We start from the raw sequence: 21135 nt of genomic DNA on the forward strand, positions 1-21135 counted from the left end.
CTAGACACCAGGGACCTGTGTAGGAATGTGAGTTGGCCACTAAACACTGAGGTTGGCCTGCGACTTGGTCCCAGTGTTCAATATCAGTCCAGCTTGTAATTGAGTTTGACACTCCTGCACTGACCTACACAGATCTAGGAAATCCTCTATACCTGGAGTGATTCTTTAATGTTGAATTAGAGAACGATTTGTCTAATTCTGGCATATCTTTATAGCAGTGTAATAATTGCTGTTTGGGGTGCATCCAACAGTGTTGATAAAACACAAACAGATTTTTATAATTGCTGTCTAATAACTAATGACAAATTGCCCGATTAACACTGCCGTGGCACCTTAGTTTGCTTCAGCACTGAGAGATTAATAATTAAGCCCTTCTCACAGGCTACGTTTTTAAGACAGCCTCTCGTTGACCCAGAATTCTTTCTTTCTTGAGGATTTTGCCGATGAGATGAGGATGCTGGGAATTGTTCTATTTCTTATTTCTTCGCTGATCAGCTGTGCGTATGCCGATCTGTGCACAGAAGGTAATAGCGGGTCATTAATATTAGTGTACAGCTTTGTAGTCATGCATCGTTCTGATTGGTGATCTTATTGGAGATGTGCAGATTGTGTAGCATTAGTGCAGTTTATATGTTGTATTACAGGTGGCCCCCTAATTACAAACAGGTTCAGTTTCAGGAGATTGTTTATTAAGTTGGCCATTCACGATACAATCAAATCGATTAATTTTACAATTTTTTTTTCTATAAAGATGATCAAATTAGAATTTTTTTTTTAAAAGAAAACATGTTTTAGATTGAGAAAAAAAATCTACCTGTTGTTGTTTTGTTGTTGTTGTATTTTTCAATAAAGATGGGATTGGAAAAATTAGGTTAATTGCCAGTGGCATAGCTAAGGAGCTGTGGGCCCTGATGCAAGTTTTACATTGGGGCCCCCCAAGCATTCTATACATAACAATTGATACGACGCACCAAAACCTGCCAATGGCAACTACAGTGTCAGAGGTGCGAGAAGGGGATGGGGAACAGCTTGTTAATGATTACCACTATTCAAAGTATCTATAGAAGTGATTATTATGAGCACAGGACCAATAGAGAGCTAATACTGTAACTGAGGGAGGGCCCCTTGGGGCCCTTCTGGCCCTAGGGCCCCGATGCGATCGCTACCTCTGCACCCTCTATTGCTACGCCTCTGTTAATTGCTTTGAAAATCGAATGATGTGTGGTAGGTTTGGTAAAATAAGCTAAAAGATATAAATTAAATACAGAGGAAAGGACAAGAAAAGGCAGAAGTTGAATGCAAGCCCATCCAGAGCTAAAAATAGTATAAATACTTTATTTTACACAGCATACACATTGGGCTTGATTCAGAAAAGGGTGCTAAGTGTTAGCACGCCAGTGAAAAGCCACTTTACATGTGCTAACATGCTTTGCACGTGCTAAGTAGTTAGCACATGTAAACTACTTAGCACCGTAGTTAGCACATGTAAACTACTTAGCACCGTAGTTAGCACATATATACTACTTAGCACCGTAGTTAGCACATGTAAACTACTTAGCACCCTAGTTTTTAAAAAAAAATCAGTGTTTATTCAACAAAGAAAAGGAACATATGACAGAATATGCAGTGTAGCAGTGCGCCTCCTAACTTTTCCAACAGTAACTTCAGCATCAATTATCACTGTGGAAGATGAGATGTATTGTTAACAATAATATAATGATCGTCACATAATACATAGAGCTCAGATTGAATTTAAATTTCCAAATATTCTATCTTTTACAAGATCATAATTAGCAAGACCAGGGGTATCTAACCATGGAGCTTAGCACCCTAGTTAGCACGGTGCTAAGTAGTAGTTTGCATGTCCTAACTATGGTGCTAAGTAGTTTGCATGTGCTAACTACGGTGCTAAGTTTGCATGTGCTAACTACGGTGCTAAGTAGTTTGTATGTGCTAAATACTTAGCACCCTGGTTAGCAAGCCCAAAGCATTTAGGCGTGCTAACTGGGTTAGCACCGTTTACTGAATCGAGCCCATTGTATTAAAGGATACCCGAGGTGACATGTGACATGATGAGATAGACATGGGGTATGTACAGTGCCTAGCACACAAATAACTAGGCTCTGTTCCTTTTTTTCTTTCTCTGCCTGAAAGAGTTAAATATCAGGTATGTAAGTGGCTGTCTCAGTCCTGACTCAGACAGGAAGTGACTACAACGTGACCCTCAATGAAAAGAAATTACAACTATAAAACACTTTCCTAGAAGAAAATGGCTTCTGGGAGCTGAAAAGAGATAACAAGGGTCAATAGTTAATAGATTTTAGCTCTGGCATACTTCAATGAATGTGTCATTGAGCAAAAAAATAAAACAGTAAAAAACTTAAAACGTAGATTTAAACATAAACTAAAACTGTGGAATATCTTAAAAAGTCATTTTTAGAATAAGGAAGATAGATACCATCATTTATTTCATTAGTTTATTTTCGCCTTGGGTGTCCTTTAAAGAGACTCTGTAACGACAAAAAGATCCCCTGGGGGGTACTCACCTCGGGTGGGGGAAGCCTCAGGATCCTAATGAGGCTTCCCACGCCGTCCTCTGTCCCACGGAGGTCTCGCTGCAGCCCTCCGAACAGCCGGCGACTGTGCCGACTGTTCAATTCAATATTTACCTTTGCAGGCTCCAGCGGGGGCGCTGTGGCTGCTTTCGCTCCGAAGGAGGCGGAAATACCCGATCTCAGTCGGGTCCGCTCTACCGCGCAGGCGCCGGAGACTTGCGCCTGCGCAGTAGAACGGACCCGACTGAGATCAGGTATTTCTGCCTCCTTCGGAGCGAAAGCAGCCAGAGCGCCTGCGCAGGAGCCTGCAAAGGTAAATATTACGTCACCGCTGTACGGAGGGCTACAGCGAGACCCCCGAGGGACGGCAGACGGCGTGGGAAGCCTCATTAGGATCCTGAGGCTTCCCCCATCCGAGGTGAGTACCCCCCAGGGGACGTTTTAACGTTACAGATTCTCTTTAAATACTAGGCCCATACACAATTAACTTTTTCTCCTGAGTTTTTTCCCAGGTGATATATTCACGTCTTGTTAATAAAATGTCTTTTAAGCCACCAGAAAGCAGGAAAATACCCAGCACCTACTTTTTGGTAGTTTTTCAATTTCAGAGTCCTGAAAAGTTATTTTAAAAGGAAGTTGAAAAATGATATAGTAATGAGCACAAATTTCGCATCATCGTAGTTTCGCATCTTAACTTGCAATTACAGTGCAAATTCATAACGCTAAGTTTTGGGAAAATTCATAGTTAATTTCATAAATAAATGTACCGTATATACTCGCAAGCAAGCCAAATTTTTGACCCCCAAAAAGTGTGCCAAAAGTTGGGGGGTCAGCTTCTTGCGAGTCATGTTGGTCCGCGATAGCCCCCACCCCGACCGCCGCTGCTATTAGCTTACCTGGCGGCTTCCTCTATTCCCCTCTCCGTCTCCTGCTCGCCCCGTGTAAATAATTCACAGCAGCTCGCCCCACGGAGGCTGCTGTGTGATGAAGGAGGAAGCTGTAGAAAGAGAGCGGTTCCCATAGTAACGGCGATACACACCGCCGCTACAGGAAGCCACTCTCTCTACGGCTTCCTCCCTCATGGCCGTGGGGGTGGGGGGGGCACTACCTACCCATACTGGGGCGCTATACTGAGCACTACCTACCTATACTGAGCACTATACTAGCTATACTGGGCACTTTACTAGCTATACTGGGAACTTTACTAGCTATACTGGGGCACTATCCTTGCTATACTGGGGCACGATACTAGCTATACTGGGCACTATACTAGCTATACTGGGGCACTATACTAGCTATACTGAGCTCTATACTAGCTATACTGGGCACTTTACTAGCTATACTGGGCACGATACTAGCTATACTGGGCACTTTACTAGCTATACTGGGCACTATACTAGCTATACTGGGGCACTATACTAGCTATACTGAGCACTGTACTAGCTATACTGGGCACTTTACTAGCTATACTGGGCACTTTACTAGCTATACTGGGCACTATGCAAGCTGTACTGGGCACTATGCTAGCTATACTGGGCACTTTACTAGCTTTACTGGGCACTTTACTAGCTATACTGAGCACTATTGTAGCTATACTGGACACTATACTAGCTATACTGGGCACTATTGTAGCTATACTGGACACTATACTAGCTATACTGGGCACTATACTAGATATACTGGGCTCTATTGTAGCTATACTGGGCACTATTGTAGCTATACTGGACACTATACTAGCTATACTGGGCACTATTGTAGCTATACTGGACACTATACTAGCTATACTGGGCACTATACTAGCTATCCTGGTCACTATACTAGCTAGCACTATACTAGCTATACTGGGCACTATACTAGCTATACTGGACACTTTACTAGCTATACTGAGGCACTATACTAGCTATACTGAGGCACTACCTACCCATACTGGGCACTATACTAGCTATACTGGGACACACTGGGGGGGATCATGCGGCCAGCATTTCCTACCCCTGGCTTATATGAGGGTTAATCAATTTTTCCTGTTTTTTCAGGTAAATGTTGGGGGGTCGGCTTATATGCGGGTCGGCTTGCTTGCGAGTATATACGGTAATCAGGAACCGTAATTTAAATTTCATGTAATTTTCACCTAGTTCTGTTCCGACTTTAGCGGTTAATATCCAAGCTCCCATACCTGCTGTTGTCACCAACATTCTGAGGTGTGGAGTGGGAACAAGTAAAAAAATACATTTTTCAAAAAGACCTTGTAGTTTTTGAGAGAATCGATTTTAAACATGCATAAGGGAAATGTTTTTTAAACTGACAATTTTCTGGGCTTAAAAAACCTTTTCCTTTGCATTTTCAAAATTGATTATCTCACAACCTACAGGGTCTTTTTTTTTTTTTTAAATTGTCAGACTTTCCACTTTCCACTCTTCCCCTTAACATACGGAGCAATTTTTGTGACAACAGTATGTGTATGGGGGCTTTGATATTAACCGCTAAAATCAGCACAAAATTCCATGAAATTTCACAAAATTATGAACAAATTCTGCAAAATCCTTTGAATGTCCAAATCATAATTACATATGGCCATAGTTGTGAAAAAAATATGCAACATTTTGCATAATCATAATTAGCAGATTACGATTATTACTAATATTATCCCATTGGAGAAACATAGGAGACAAAATAAATTGAATAAGGGCTCATGACTGAAAAAAATAAAAAAAATAACCTTTGACCTCTCAAACCACCAACATGAAAGTTTGTCTAATGAGACTGGGACATCAGCGTCCTGCACTTTCCCTCATGCTGTACCTTTTTTCCCCATTAGTTGAATGTAATTAATTATTATTAAAGCACCAATATAGCGAAAATTGTAAAATTTAAAATACATGTCAACACATACAGATAAGAAGTACGCTTCTCCCAGAGTCAAATGAGCCACAAATTACTTTTCTCCTATGCTGCTGTCTCTTACAGTAGGTAGTAAAAATCTGACAGAACTGACTGGTTTTGGAGTAGCCCATTGCCTCATGGGGGGTTCTCAGGGTTTTCTTTATTTTCAAAAAGACTTAGTGAATGGCAGTTGCTCCGTCCAACTGCCAAAAAAGTGTGAAAAGAGTGGGGGCTGGCCGGCATCTTTGTATAAACTAGAAAATTGAATACTCACCTTTCCGTAATTTTCTTTTCTTGTATAAACAATGGCGGCATACTAACATGGCGGCATACTAATGGGGTCAGGGGGGCGGAGCTTAACCCATTCATATGCCGCCATTGTTTATGCAAGAAACTAGAAAACTGAATACAATACTCACCTTTCCGTAACTTTTCTTGTATAAACAATAGCGGCATACGAATGGGTTAGGCTCCGCCCCCTGACCCCATTAGTATGCCGCCATGTTAGTATGCCGCCATGTTAGTATGCCGCCATGTTTATGCAAGAAATCCTTTTCAGGGAGTGTCTTTATGAAGAATAAAGGCCATGCTGAGAGTCCCCCATGAAGAATTGGACTTGCCCAAAACCTGTCGCTTCTGTCAGATTTCTACATCCTACTGTAAGGCTCAACACACATCTTACAATCTTGGTTGTTCAATCTTACCACTTTCATGTAGTATAAGAGCTTATCCAATCAATCATTCAAGGTATTTTCAATCTGTTGGCCCTTATACTATATAGATTTGGTAAATCTGTACAACCAAGATTGTATGGTGTGTGTTGTGCTTGAGTGACAGAAACATAGCAGAAAAGTAATTAACGGCTCATTTTACTCTGGAATAAATGTACTTTGTACTATTTGTATGTGTTTACATGTATTTTACATTTTACATTTTTTCACTAAAGTGGTCCTTTAACCACTTAAGCCTACAGGGTTGACATTTTTTTTACATCCGAGCAACTTTCACCTCCCATTCATTTGCCAATAACTTTATCACTACTCATCACAATGAATTGATCTATATCTATGTTTTTTCCGCCACCAATTAGGCTTTCTTTGGGGGGTACATTTTGCTACGAGCCACTTTACTGTAAATGCATTTTAACAGGAAGAATAAGAAAAAAACGGAAAAAAATTCATTATTTCTCAGTTTTCAGCCATTATAGTTTTAAAATAATACATGCCTCCATAATTAAAACTCACGTATTGTATTTGCCCATATGCCCCGGGTATTACACCGTTAAAATTATGTCCCTATCACAATGTATGGCGACAATATTTTATTAGGAAATAAAGGTGCATTTTTTCAATTTGCGTCCATCACTATTTAGAAGCCCATAATTTATTAAATCATATTGATATACTCCTTTGACATGTATATTTAAAAAGTTCAGACCCTTAGGTAACTATTTATGTATTTATTTATTTTTTTATTATTGTATTTTTTTTTTTTAATTTAAACTTGTATGTGGGTATTTTTTGGTGTGGGAGGTAAACAGGGTTTTTTTTTAATGTATTTAAATGTGTTTATTTAATACTGTGTGTTTTTGGTGTAATTTGCTATTTGGCCACAAGATGGCCACAATCAAAAAGTCTTAGGAACGATCGATCTCGCTCCCAGGCAGAAGAAAGGAGACCAGAGCTCAGAAAAGCCGCAGCGTGTGAAGAGACGCTGTCGGCTTTTCTCCGGGGGGTCCGATCAGCGAAAGGGATTTATAATCCCTTTCACTGATCGGTGGGCTAGCGGCCAGCAGTGGGGGCGCGCACGGGGGGGGGGGGGGCCACGGGAGCGCGCGCGACTCGCGGGAGTGCGCGCAGCCTAACTGGACGAAAATTTTCGTCCAGTTAGGCTTAAGTGGTTAAAATAAATGTAACTTTATTTAGAAATAAAAACAGAATACAGTAAACAGTCAATTAGACAAAAAAAAAAAAAAAAAGAGAGAGAGAGAGATCATGTAATTTGAAAGGTCCAGCGAAAAGGGGGAAAAAATAAATCTATACATTGCAAAGTCAGAAGTTATAAAAATAGAAGAGAGATCAATACATGGTTGATGTTCACCATGTAATTTGTTCATGTTGTTTGATCCACAATCAGCCTGCTAGTGATCATCTTTACTACTGGCAGACATGAAAACAACTAGACAGCACCAACTGCTATTATTTATAACTCCACCCCTTAACAATGTGATAGGTTAAAAGGTTGGTTTTTTTTATAGATACACAGTACATTTGCACAGAGGGAGATACTGGTTGCTTGGCAGTTGGAAACAGCTGATATTTCCCACAATGTAACAAGCTCACAGACAGGAAACTGTCAGGATCATGGTCCTGACATCACACAGTGGGAGGGGTTTCACCACAATATCAGCCGCACAGACCCCCCTCGTGATCTATTTGAGAAAAGGAAAAGATTTCTCATGGGAAAGTGGGGAATCAGGCAGCTACAATCAGCTACTGATTGGGATGAAGTGCAATCCTTGGTTACAGACAGTTCCGCTGTAAACCGTAACTTTGGGTGATGTTGAGAGGCCTCTGCACACACGTGAGATTTAGCACTATGATTCCAAAGTCCTCAAAGCTTAAAGGGAAGATCCGCGGTAAAATAAAAAAAAAATCAAATCCACTTACCTGGGGCTTCCTCCAGCCCGTGGCAGGCAGGACGTGCCCTCGGCGCCACTCCGCAGGCTCCCAGTCTTCTTCGGTGGCCGACCCGACCCGGCCAGGCCGGCTGCCAGGTCAGGCTCTTCTGCGCTCCAATGTGCGCCTCAAGAGGGCGCGCTGACGTCATCGGACGTCCTCTGGGCTGTACTGCGCAGGCGCAGTAGTTCTGCGCCTGCGCAGTACAGCCCGGAGGACGTCCGATGACGTCAGCGCGCCCCCGTGAGTTGCATTTTGGTGTGCAGAAGAGCCTGACCTGGCAGCCGGCCTGGCCAGGTCGGGTCGGGCACCGAAGAATTCCGGGAGCCTGCGGAGCGGCGCCGAGGGCATGTCCTGCCTGCCACGGGCTGGAGGAAGCCCCAGGTAAGTGGATTTGGATTTTTGTAACTGTGTGAACCTTCCCTTTAAAGGGAACCCGAGGTGATAATAATATGGAGGCTGCCATATTTATTTCCTTTTAAGCAATACCAGTTGCCTGGCTGCCCTGTTGATCATCTGCCTCTAATACTTTCAACCATAGACCCTGAACAAGCATGCAGCAAGTCGGAGGTTTCTGACATTATTGTCAGAACTGACATGCTTGTTTCTGGTGTTATTCAGTTTACTACTGCAGCCAAATAGATCAACAGGACTGCCAGGCAACTAGAATTGTTTAAAAGGAAATAAATATGGCAGCCTCGATATCATTCTCACCTCGGATTCAGAGATGCTGCACATTATTGGAGTATATCAGTGCAGTGAAGGAAAGAGAAATGACATTGACCAGATCAGATTTTTCTGTGTCTTGAGTATCTCCAATCCAATTAAATAATAATCAGGCTCACACAGTAAACAAATGAATACAGTGGTACCAATCAAGAGGAAATATAAGACTAATCAAAATGTACAAGTTAGACTGATGGGCAGAAAAATGTGACTGTTACAGATTACAATTCATTAGTGCGCTTTGTACCATGTCATTAGATAATCCGTTAAATCGCTCCATGCCGGTTGTTTCGGCTGCACACACTACGCACAGATCACACATGAATGCAGCTATTGTTCTGACTTTATTTTCAAGTAATATCTCAAAACACAGGTCAAATGTGTCCCTCCTCTCAAAATCTGACATAGGCCTGGTGCACACCGAGCGGTTTTTGAAGCGATCCGCAAACCGCTTCTGCACTATCCAGTGGCTGGATAGTGTAATGGTTAAGGGCTCTGCCTCTGACATGGGAGACCAGGGTTTGAATCTCGGCTCTGCCTGTTCAGTAAGCCAGCACCTATTCAGCAGGAGACCTTGGGCAAGTCTCCCTAACACTGCTACTGCCTATAGAGCGCGTCCTAGTGGCTGCAGCTCAGGCGCTTTGAGTCCGCCAGGAGAAAAGCGCTATATAAGTGTTTTTTTTTTCTTTGTTTTTTTTTGGGAAACGCTTGCCTAATGTATTTCAATGGGCTGGTGCACACAGGCGGTTTGCGATTTTTAGCAAACCGCAAATGTGGGTCCTGCAGCACTTTTGTGGTTTGCAGAAGCATTTCTGCCTCAATGTAAAGTGTAGCAAAAGCTCAAACCACTCTGAAAAACGCTAGATCAGAGCGGTTTTCCAGGCGTTTTTGTTACAGAAGCTGCTCAGTAACAGCTTTTACTGTAACAATGTATGAAATCTGCTACACAAAAACGCTCCCAAAAACGCTAGGCATGATTAGGAAACGTCTCTAAACATGCCTAGAATGGCTCAGAAATCTGCTCCAAAAGCCTCTAGCGTTAGCAGACCTGCTAGCGGTTTTTGGTGTGAACTGGACAATATTTGGCAGAACCCTGCTAATTACTGCATACAAAAAAACAAAGATAGAATTGCAGCTCACAGCTCGTTTAGGCCTTGTTCACATCATAAATCGCCATCGCTGACGCCAGCATTTTGCAATTTTGTGCGCAATTTGTATTAGCGGCACTTACCTGCACGTTGTGATTTTTTTTGTAAAGCGCTTTTGCTGAGCACAGGACCGATTGGCAGAGCCGGGACAAGGTCCTCCAGCACCCAAGGCTGAGACACCAAAGTGCGCCCCTCCATCCCTCCCACTCCAGCTGTCACACACTGATTGCTATTAGAGTAAGAGGTGCCTCAGGGCCCCCAACACCTTCATCTCTAGTTATCTGGCTTGCAGTCACTGCCATGTATCCCCTTTTCTCTCTGCTTCAAACACAATAGAGGAATGATAGCTGAATGAGTTGTGCGCCCCCTCCTACACTGCGCCCTGAGGCTGGAGCCTCTCTTGCCTCTGCCTCGGCCTGGACCTGCTAGTTGGGCTTGACTTTATCTGCCATGCTAGCACCATGCTGCTGTGCAGATGCAAGGCGTCCTGTGTATGCACAGTGCAGCTGCACTTGTTCACAGACTGTAGCGGGATCGTAAACTTCCAGGGGCTCCCATTTGTCCAGTAGCGGTCAGCATTAAATGCTTACCGAGCCTCCAGGCACCATCTTCTAACCTTTCTGTAGCGCCTAGTGGCTTTCCAGCGTCCTCCGTGCACGGCTACTAGCAAGTCACCTGACCCGCATCATGTGACATACTGGGAGCTGTGTACAGACGCTGGAAAGCAGCTAGGAGGTAAAGGAAGGTTAGAGGACGGCGCGGGAGGCTCGGTAAGTATTTCATTCCTTGCAAAACCACCTGCAAACCCCCCAAAATCAGAATCATGTTTATTTCGCCAAGTACAATGACAGTTGTACCCGAAATTGATTTTGGCACAAGCAGGGTCGGTGGTGGAACAGTAGCGGAAAGTACATTTAACATACAGTGCGTGCATACAGTAGATATACAAAATATAGTTACATACAGTAGGTGCAATGCATACAGTAGTACCAGTGCATGTGCATGTGCATCGAATAAAGGCACAGATAGAAAAATACAACAAAATACAACAAGCAGAACATAGGAGAAGGACCATGGGGGGGTAATCCGCTGCCGTTTAATGACTAGTGACTGGATGTCTGGCAACGCCACTATGGTCCTGGTGCCGCTGTGGGTCCTTGCGGATTGTGGAGAGGCTGGAGTGGTGGCATGGCTGCAGCAGAGCTCGGATACCTGCCTCGCTGAATGGTTGAGGGGGGGGGGGGTGCAGAGGAAGAGGCAGAGGGAGCGATGGAGGAGCAGGTCAGCTGGGTACGCAAGCAGTAAGTGGATGTGGATGTTCCCCTTTATCCACTCAGGCGTGCTAGTTAGTGGAGACATTTGGCTTCCTGAGCTCCAGATAACAGGGACTCAGCTGTAATACGTTTCAAAGTCAGATGTGATTTTTATGACATAAATGTAATTTTTCTGCATTTTCAATGACTTACATTGATAAGTGAATCACATGTTCATTGTAAAAAAAAGCATAAATACCAGCCAAACCAACCAGCCAAAATTGCATCTGGAAAATCGGACACTAATTGTGTTATGTGTGAAAGGGGCCTAACCGCGCTATAAATATGGGAAATTATATTCAATGTTTTCCTACCCACAGGTGTACCAGAAGCCTTTAAAGTTCGACTAAGCCTCAAAAAAGCTCTTGGGGACAAAGCAGTAAGTAGTTATTCATTGTACCTATTTATTTATTATTATAAATGTACACAGCACCAACATATTTTGTGGCACTTTACAAATACAGGGTCACAGGGTAGCAGGAAAAAAGGGCACCAGTGGCTAGTGTACAATCTGGGTGCCGCCATAGTTGCTAATGCAAATATCACACCTAATATAATAATATATATTAATATAGCGCCCAAAGCAGGAAAAAGGGCGGTCGATAAATATCGTTTTCAACATTACAGTTTTTGAAATCTGTTATGGTTTTAACCTGTGTTTTGCAGGTTCTATCTCGCTTCATCAGGCAGTCAAAGGAGTAAACGCTAGTACAAGTTATTTTTTCTCTTTCTGCAAGCTCTTGGGAAAAGATTTTGCTTGCAGGTTTGATGAATCATTGCCTTTCTGCGTTACCTTTTTGTAATCCCTCCTGCGATAACTATATTGTATGCACTGGGTGGCGCTCTTGCATCACAGACAAATTAATTGTGCTAGTTTCCTCTCCCTACATTGGATAAAAAAAACAAAAGTTTGCTTTCCTAAAACAGAAAGAATTCGCGATAATTCAGGTTGGAGTGAGCTTGAGATTAGTGTTGGGCGAACATCTAGATGTTCGGGTTCGGGCCGAACAGGCCGAACATGGCCGCGATGTTCGGGTGTTCGACCCGAACTCCGAACATAATGGAAGTCAATGGGGACCCGAACTTTTGTGGTTTGTAAAGCCTCCTTACATGCTACATACCCCAAATTTACAGGGTATGTGCACCTTGGGAGTGGGTACAAGAGGAAAAAAAAATTTAGCAAAAAGAGCTTATAGTTTTTGAGAAAATCGATTTTAAAGTTTCAAAGGGAAAACTGTCTTTTAAATGCGGGAAATGTCTGTTTTCTTTGCACAGGTAACATGCTTTTTGTCGGCATGCAGTCATAAATGTAATACATATAAGAGGTTCCAGGAAAAGGGACCGGTAATGCTAACCCAGCAGCAGCACACGTGATGGAACAGGAGGAGGGTGGCGCAGGAGGAGAAGGCCACGCTTTGAGACACAACAACCCAGGCCTTGCATGAGGACAAGAAGCGTGCGGATAGCATGCTTTGTACCACCATGCAGTCATAAATGTAATAAAGATAAGAGGTTCCATAAACAGGGACCGGCAACGGTAACCCAGCAGCAGCAGCAGCAGCAGCAGCACACGTGATGGAACAGGAGGAGGCGCAGGAGGAGAAGGCCACGCTTTGTGAGACACAACAACCCAGGCCTTGCATGAGGACAAAAAGCGTGCGGATATAGCAGCAATGCTTTTTGCCGCCATGCAGTCATAAATGTAATACAGATGAGAGGTTCAATAAACAGGGACCGGAAACGCTAAACCATCCCAGATGTTCATCGGTCATGTTACTTGGTTGGGGTCCAGGAGTGTTGCGTAGTCGTTTCCAATCCAGGATTGATTCATTTTAATTTGAGTCAGACGGTCTGCATTTTCTGTGGAGAGGCGGATACGCCGATCTGTGATGATGCCTCCGGCAGCACTGAAACAGCGTTCCGACATAACGCTGGCTGCCGGGCAAGCCAGCACCTCTATTGCGTACATTGCCAGTTCGTGCCAGGTGTCTAGCTTCATGCCCGGTTTCAGGTCCAGCGGTGCCAGCCACAAATCCGTCTGTTCCTTTATTCCCCTCCAAATTTCCTCCCCTGTGTGCTGCTTATCCCCAAGGCAGATCAGCTTCAGCAACGCTTGCTGACGCATGCCAACAGCTGTGCTGCACTGCTTCCACGATCCTACTGCTGCTGGTGCTGGGTTAGCATTTCCGGATGAGGTACAGCTTTGAGATGCGTTGGAGGAGAAGGAGTCAGAGAGGTAGGTGCTGCTGTTGTTATCCAGCTGTTTGCGGCGTGGGCAACACCCGCGCCGTAGCAGGTGAGGAATCGCTGCCAGGCTCCACAAGGTTCACCCAGTGCGCGGTAAGGGAGATGTATCGACCCTGGCCGAACGCACTCGTCCAGGTGTCAGTGGTGAGGTGAACCTTGCAGGCAACGGCATTCTTCAAGCTTCGGGTTATTTAGCTGACCACGTGCTCATGCAACTCAGGCACTGCAGAGCGCGCAAAGTGGTAGCGGCTGGGAACAACGTAACGTGGGATGGCCACTGACATCATGCCCTTGAAGCTGTTTGTCTCCACCACTCGATATGGCAGCATTTCGCAGGCCAGAAGCTTGGCTATGCTGGCTGGCTGTTACTGCCACGGCCCGGGGGTCATTTGCTGGCAATTTCCTCTTGTGCTCAAACATCTCAGAGACAGACAACTCAACCGTAGCGCTGCACACCGAAGGGCTGTTGGTTGTTGTGTTTGATGAACACTGGGAGACCTCAAGAGCACTAGTCCGGAAAGTGACAGTGTCAGCATCGTCTGATGTTTGTGAATGTTGTGAACCACGCAATGGCTGGGCTACTGCTGCTGCTGAGGCGGGTCTGGTGGTGAGTCTGGTGAACCCAAGGGAGGCAGTGTTGCTGGTGGTACCCTGTCCTGCCGCGTTTGCCCACAGAGTGGGATGTTTGGATAGAATGTGGCGGCTCATGCTGGTGGTGGAGAGGTTGTTAATACTTTTCCCCCTGCTCAGGCGGGTCTTGCACACCTTGCAAATCGCCATGGTAACATCCTCAGTGCAGTCTTCAAAGAAAGCCCAGACTTTAACTGGCTGAGGACTCGGACCTCGTGCGTGATGTGCTGGTGCTGCTTAACCCACTGCTGGACGCTTGAGAGGTCATCCAAGTAATTATCTGGTCCTGTTCTTTTGGATCTGTGAGGGTTGTTGTCCTGGACAACATGGGCAGTATTGAGTGGGTTTTCTTGGGTGCTCCCCTGTGGCCTGTACGTGAACCGTCAGGGGAAACACCTCTTCCCTTGCCCCTCCCTCTTTCACCGGATTTCTTCCTCATTTCACTTATCCTTAAAGTACACGCTGACTGGCAGCAGTACAGTGGCAGTACAGAAATGCTATACAGTGGTGGGTGAGCGGTGTACCACTATTGTCAGCAGTGACACAGAGCACAATGCTATACAGTGGCGGGTGAGCGGTGTACTACTGTTCCCAGCAGACACAGAGTGGAAGTAAACACAATGCTATATAGTGTGGCTGAGCCGTGTACACAGAGTGGCATTAAACACAATGCTATATAGTCTGCTATATAGTCACCCCGAACAGGGTGATGTTCTGCAGAACCCGAACAGTGGCAAACACTGTTCGCCCAACACTACTGGGAGGGAACGCAGATTTTAGTACCTAAACACACGATACAACATGTTTTCCGGGGTCGGACTCTGAGGCACATACAGATGGTCCCGATCATCATCCTCATCATACAACTCTTCTCCTGAGTCTGACCCACCCACCACCTCTGCCACCCCAACATCCCCAGACACAGACCCCTCATCGTCCTCAACATTAACTTGGGATGCTGGCCTGAGCCAGACCTCCTCCTCCACATCAGGCCCCATCATCTCCTCAATGGCAGCCCTCATTAATCGCTCTGGCGACGGACTGATGGACACAACGTTCTCCTCCGGGGAGGGCTGCTGCTGACCACTGGCTGCTGGGGTGGATGTTATAGCTTGCGTGGGGCGTTGGCTGTTGCTGTTGTTGGGAGTGCTGCTCACAGCGGAGGTCTCTGGGGAACTCATGTTGAGCTCATATAGTGGTTGACGGTGAGTGGAGTATTACTGATCCCAGCAATATACACACTGACTGGCAGAGTACGCAATGCTATATAGTGTGGCTGAGCGGTGTACACAGAGTGGCAGTAAACACAATGCTATATAGTCTGGCTGAGCGAGCGGTGTACTACTGTTCCCAGCAGAATCAGAGTGGCAGTAAACAATGGTATATAGTCTGGCTGAGCGGTGTACACAGAGTGTCAGTAAACAATGGTATATAGTCTGGCTGAGCGAGCGGTGTACTACTGTTCCCAGCAGAATCAGAGTGGCAGTAAACAATGGTATATAGTCTGGCTGAGCGGTGTACACAGAGTGTCAGTAAACAATGGTATATAGTCTGGCTGAGCGGTGTACACAGAGTGGCAGTAAACACAATGCTATATACTCTGGCTGAGCGAGCGGTGTACTACTGTTCCCAGCAGACACAGAACAGTGAACAGAATGCTATATAGTGTGGCTGAGCGAGCGGTGTACCACTATTCCCAGCAGACACAGAACAGTGAACAGAATGCTATATAGTGTGGCTGAGCGGGCGGTGTACCACTATTCCCAGCAGACACAGAACAGTGAACAGAATGCTATATAGTGTGGATGAGCGAGCGGTGTACCACTATTCCCAGCAGACACAGAACAGTAAACAGAATGCTATATAGTGTGGCTGAGCGAGCGGTGTACCACTATTCCCAGCAGACACAGAACAGTGAACAGAATGCTATATAGTGTGGCTGAGCGAGCGGTGTACCACTATTCCCAGCAGACACAGAACAGTGCACAGAATGCTATATAGTGTGGCTGAGCGAGCGGTGTACCACTATTCCCAGCAGACACAGAACAGTAAACAGAATGCTATATAGTGTGGCTGAGCGAGCGGTGTACCACTATTCCCAGCAGACACAGAACAGTAAACAGAATGCTATATAGTGTGGCTGAGCGAGCGGTGTACCACTATTCCAAGCAGACACAGAACAGTGAACAGAATGCTATATAGTGTGGCTGAGCGAGCGGTGTACCACTATTCCCAGCAGACACAGAGTGGCAGTAAACAGAATGCTATATAGTGTGGCTGAGCGAGGTACACAGAGTGGCAGTAAACAGAATGCTATATAGTGTGGCTGAGCAAGCGGTGTACTACTATTCCCAGCAGACACAGAGTGGCAGTAAACAGAATGCTATATAGTGTGGCTGAGCGAGGTACACAGAGTGGCAGTAAACAGAATGCTATATAGTGTGGCTGAGCAAGCGGTGTACTACTGTTCCCAGCAGTGACACAATGACAGGGGGGACCCTGGCTAGCGTGGCTGGAGCGCGAACTACCCTGCCTGCCTACCCAAAGCTAAACCCACAGACAAATGGCGGAGATATGACGTGGTTCGGGTATTTATTTACCCGAACCACGTGACCGTTCGGCCAATCAGAGCGCGTTCGGGTCCGAACCACGTGACCCGTTCGGCCAATCACAGCGCTAGCCGAACGTTCGGGGAACGTTCGGCCATGCGCTCTTAGTTCGGCCATATGGCCGAACGGTTTGGCCGAGCACCGTCAGGTGTTCGGCCGAACTCGAACATCACCCGAACAGGGTGATGTTCTGCAGAACCCGAACAGTGGCGAACACTGTTCGCCCAACACTACTTGAGATGTCTCCCAGTGCAACACTGCTGAATATATGCAAATTAACCATTGTTACCCTTAGAAGCTAAACACACCTCCAGAACCGCTGGAATGCAATGATGTGTCAGCTTGTTAATTTGTACAGAGCCATAATAATCCAACATGCATACAGGCTGTTTCGGATTGTTTGATCCTCATCAGTGCATGGCATGGATTAATTTGGCTCTATACAGTAGGGCTTGTAACACCGAGAGGTACAGACTAACCTGCAAGCTCATGGTGACCCAGAACTCATTGGAGTGTGTATTGGATTATAAAGGGATTTTACTGTCATTGATATATTATCAAGTAAGCTCTACAAAACAGAAATTTGGAAGAATTCTGTTAAAGGACGACTACAGAGAAAAAGTTAAAATCTGACAGAATCAGCAGGTTTTGGACTAGTCCATCTCCTGATGAGGGTTCCTTTGTTTTCAGAAGTATTTCCTGGAAGACAGTTGCGAAGTCTAACTGCCAAAACAGTGTGCAAGTGAGTAGGAAGGCTGGCTGGTATCTTACTATTTTGGCAGTTACATTTAGCAACAGCCATTCAGAAAATGCTTTTTGGAAATAATGAAAACCCTGAGAATCCCCCATGAGAAGATAGACTTCTACAAAACCTGTCGGTTCTGTCAGATTTTAACTGCTCACTTTTTTTCACTTTAGTGGTCCTTTAATTCTGTAGCAGACAGGGACGGATCTAGACCAAGTTGCGCCTGGGGCAAGGTCAGGTTTTGGCGCCTAAACTGCCATTCCCCATCCAGTTTTGGCGCCTAAAGGTCAGGTTTTGGCACCTAAACTGCCATTCCCCATCCAAATTTTGCCGCCTTTTTAAGAATTCAACAAACTGCGCCTGGGGCAAGAGACCCGTCCGCCCCCCCCCCCCCCCCCCCCCAGATCCATCCCTGGTAGCAGATTGTGTTATAAGAGAGGCATTGGAAATGTAGTCATTATTATTATTGACTAGCTGGTCGCCCGGCGTTGCCCGGGTATGTAATTGGCTAGTGTTACCTCTGCCCACTTTTTCTAATCCTAACACACAATTACTCAAGGATGACCTAGTTTGTGAGCTTTGCAGTCTTTGGCATCAATAATTGGCATTGAAATGAAATAAATCTAATTGGCTGTGGCTCCACTCCTTTGAAAATCAATAGGTGAATATTGATTAGCTTTTGTAGGCTCCACCCACTTTTCTGAATATTAATCCCAGTCACCCAGTGACCAACTGTGCAAAGTTTAAGAAACCTGCTATTGACAGAGTAAGAAAAACAAAAGTTTGCTTTCTTAAAACAGAAAGAATTTGCAATAATTCAGGGTGGAGTGAGCTTAAAATGTCTCCCAGTGCATCACTGTTGAATATATGCAAATTAACCATTGTTACCCTTAAAAGCTAAACACACCTCCAGAACTGTTGGAATGAAATGATGTGTCAGTTTGTTAATTTGTACAGAGCATAAAAATCCAACATGCATACAGACTGTTTTGGATTGTTTGATCCTCATCAGTGCATGGTATGGATTAATTTGGCTCTATGCAGTAGGGCTTGTAACACCGAGAGGTACAGGCTACCCAGCAAGCTCATGGTGACCCAGAACTCATTGGAGTGTGTAAGGGACTACAATGGTCCTAAAAGCCCCCTTACTAAGATGTTAAGAAAAACAAAAGTTTGCTTTCTTAAAACAGAAAGAATTTTGCGATAATTCAGGTTGGAGTGAGCTTGCGATGTCTCCCAGTGCATCACTGCTGAATATATGCAAATTAACCATTCTACCCTTAGAAGCTAAACACACCTCCAGTGTAACAGTGTAAGAATGGCTGCAGTTTACATTTTCCAGTGAAATTTGTATTTGTCTCTTTTTAGTTATGAGAATAAAAAGTATCCTATACTTTATTCCAGGTAATTTACTATGTGTGTGCCAAATTTCATTCAAATCCGTTCAGCCGTTTTTGCGTGATCGAGTAACAAACATCCAAACATCCGAACTTTCCCATTTATTATATTAGTAGGATTTATAAGCACCAACATATTCTGTGGTGCTGTACAAAGTAAAACAAACATGGGGTACATAATAATACGGAACATGGTATACACCAATATACAAAATACAGGATTGGTAATTACAGCGAGCGACAAAGGTAACATGATGAATAAAATGTTTAGGCATAATTGGGATCCCCTGATGGTGGCTTACGCCGAAACCTGGTAGGGAGTGGAGAGGTGGGCAAAGACTCTCCTAAGGATTAGTGCATTTTGCACGTTGTACACCGAGGGTGTTAAAGGCGCATTTTTCCATCTGGGTCCTGTATAGAGTTGGGCCGAACCTCCGATTTTAGGTTCGCGAACCGGGTTCGCGAACTTTCGCGGAACGTTCGGTTCGCGTTAAAGTTCGCGAACCGCAATAGACTTCAATGGGGATGCGAACTTTGAAAAAAAAAAATAATTATGCTGGCCACAAAAGTGATGGAAAAGATGTTTCAAGGGGTCTAACACCTGGAGGGGGGCATGGCGGAGTGGGATACACGCCAAAAGTCCCCGGGAAAAATCTGGATTTGACGCAAAGCAGCGTTTTAAGGGCAGAAATCACATTGAATGCTAAATGACAGGCCTAAAGTGCTTTAAAACATCTTGCATGTGGCAGGATCACTGAACAGGTATGCAGTGGCAGGATCACTGAACAGGTATGGAGTGGCAGCATCACAGTACAGGTATGCAGTGGGCTGAGGGCTCACTGAACAGAACAGGTATGCAGTGGCAGGATCACTGAACAGGTATGGAGTGGCAGGATCACAGTACAGGTATGCAGTGGGCTGAGGGCTCACTGAACAGAACAGGTATGCAGTGGCAGGATCACTGAACAGGTATGGAGTGGCAGGATCACAGTACAGGTATGCAGTGGGCTGAGGGCTCACTGAACAGAACAGGTATGCAGTGGCAGGATCACTGAACAGGTATGCAGTGGCAGGATCACAGTACAGGTATGCAGTGGGCTGAGGGCTCACTGAACAGAACAGGTATGCAGCCAGGAAGAAGTTAAGCCTAACTAATCTTTCCCTATGAGAGACAGTCTGCAGCAGCTCGCCCTACTCTCACTAATGCAGGCACACGAGTGGCCGTAATGGCCGCCGCTGCCTGCCTTATATAAGGGGGGGGGGGGGCTCCAGGGGCTAGTGTAGCCTAATTGGCTACACTGGGCCTGCTGACTGTGATGTAGAGGGTCAAAGTTGACCCTCAGTGCATTATGGGGCGAACCGAACTTCTTCCGCAAAAGGTTCGCGTGCGGTACCCGCACGCGAACCACCTACGTTCGCCGGCGAACCGTTCGGCCCAACTCTAGTCCTGTATTTAAAGAGGAACTGTAACGACAAAACGGCCCCTGGGGGGTACTCACCTCGGGTGGGGGAAGCCTCAGGATCCTAATGAGGCTTCCCACGCCGTCCTGCGTCCCTCGGGGGTCTCGCTGTAGCCCTCCGTGCAGCGGTGACGCAATATTTACCTTCCTGGCTCCTGCGCAGGCGCTCTGATGCCTCTCGGCGCCGAAGTAGGCGGAAATACCTGATCGCCGTCGGGTCTGCTCTACTGCGCAGGCGCAAGTTTCTGGCGCCTGCGCAGTAGAGCGGACCCGATGGAGATCGGGTATTTCCGTCTATTTCCGTGCCGAAAGTCGCCACAGCGCCCCCGCTGGAGCCAGCAAAGGTAAATATTGAACTGACAGTCGGCACAGTCGCCGGCTGTTCGGAGGGCTGCGGTGAGACCCCCGTGGGACAGAGGACGGCGTGGGAAGCCTCATTAGGATCCGGAGGCTTCCCCCACCCGAGGTGAGTACCCCCCAGGGGAGGTTTTTGTTGTTACAGAGTCTCTTTAAGGACCCACAATGTGAGTATCAGCTTTCATGTTTGTAACTGTTATTGCTGTTTTATGAACCTGTGATATTAAGTGGTATAGTGTGATCTGACCCATCTCTATGCTGGCTTATTTGGTGGTGGACACCTGTTGAGTGGCTATTACACTGGGTGACTGCAAATCGCCATATTAAAGAACACGCGACACCCATGCTAACCTAGAAATAAAAAACACAGATATAAGTAGATAAATACTA

General features: G+C 45.5%; 1 protein-coding gene across 1 annotated transcript in view; it reads left to right on the forward strand.

Moving 5' to 3' along the window:
- Positions 1–416: 416 nt before the first annotated feature.
- CLTRN (collectrin, amino acid transport regulator) overlaps positions 417–21135 on the forward strand; it is a 61718-nt gene continuing 40999 nt past the window's right edge. The window contains exons 1-2 of the mRNA XM_068270792.1: positions 417–524; positions 11621–11679. Coding sequence (XP_068126893.1) covers positions 449–524; positions 11621–11679 — 135 coding nt within the window. The 5' untranslated portion in view covers positions 417–448. The remainder of the gene's footprint in view (positions 525–11620; positions 11680–21135) is intronic.

This window comes from Hyperolius riggenbachi, chromosome 2 (genome assembly GCF_040937935.1).
Source record: "Hyperolius riggenbachi isolate aHypRig1 chromosome 2, aHypRig1.pri, whole genome shotgun sequence".
Taxonomy (NCBI): domain Eukaryota; kingdom Metazoa; phylum Chordata; class Amphibia; order Anura; family Hyperoliidae; genus Hyperolius; species Hyperolius riggenbachi.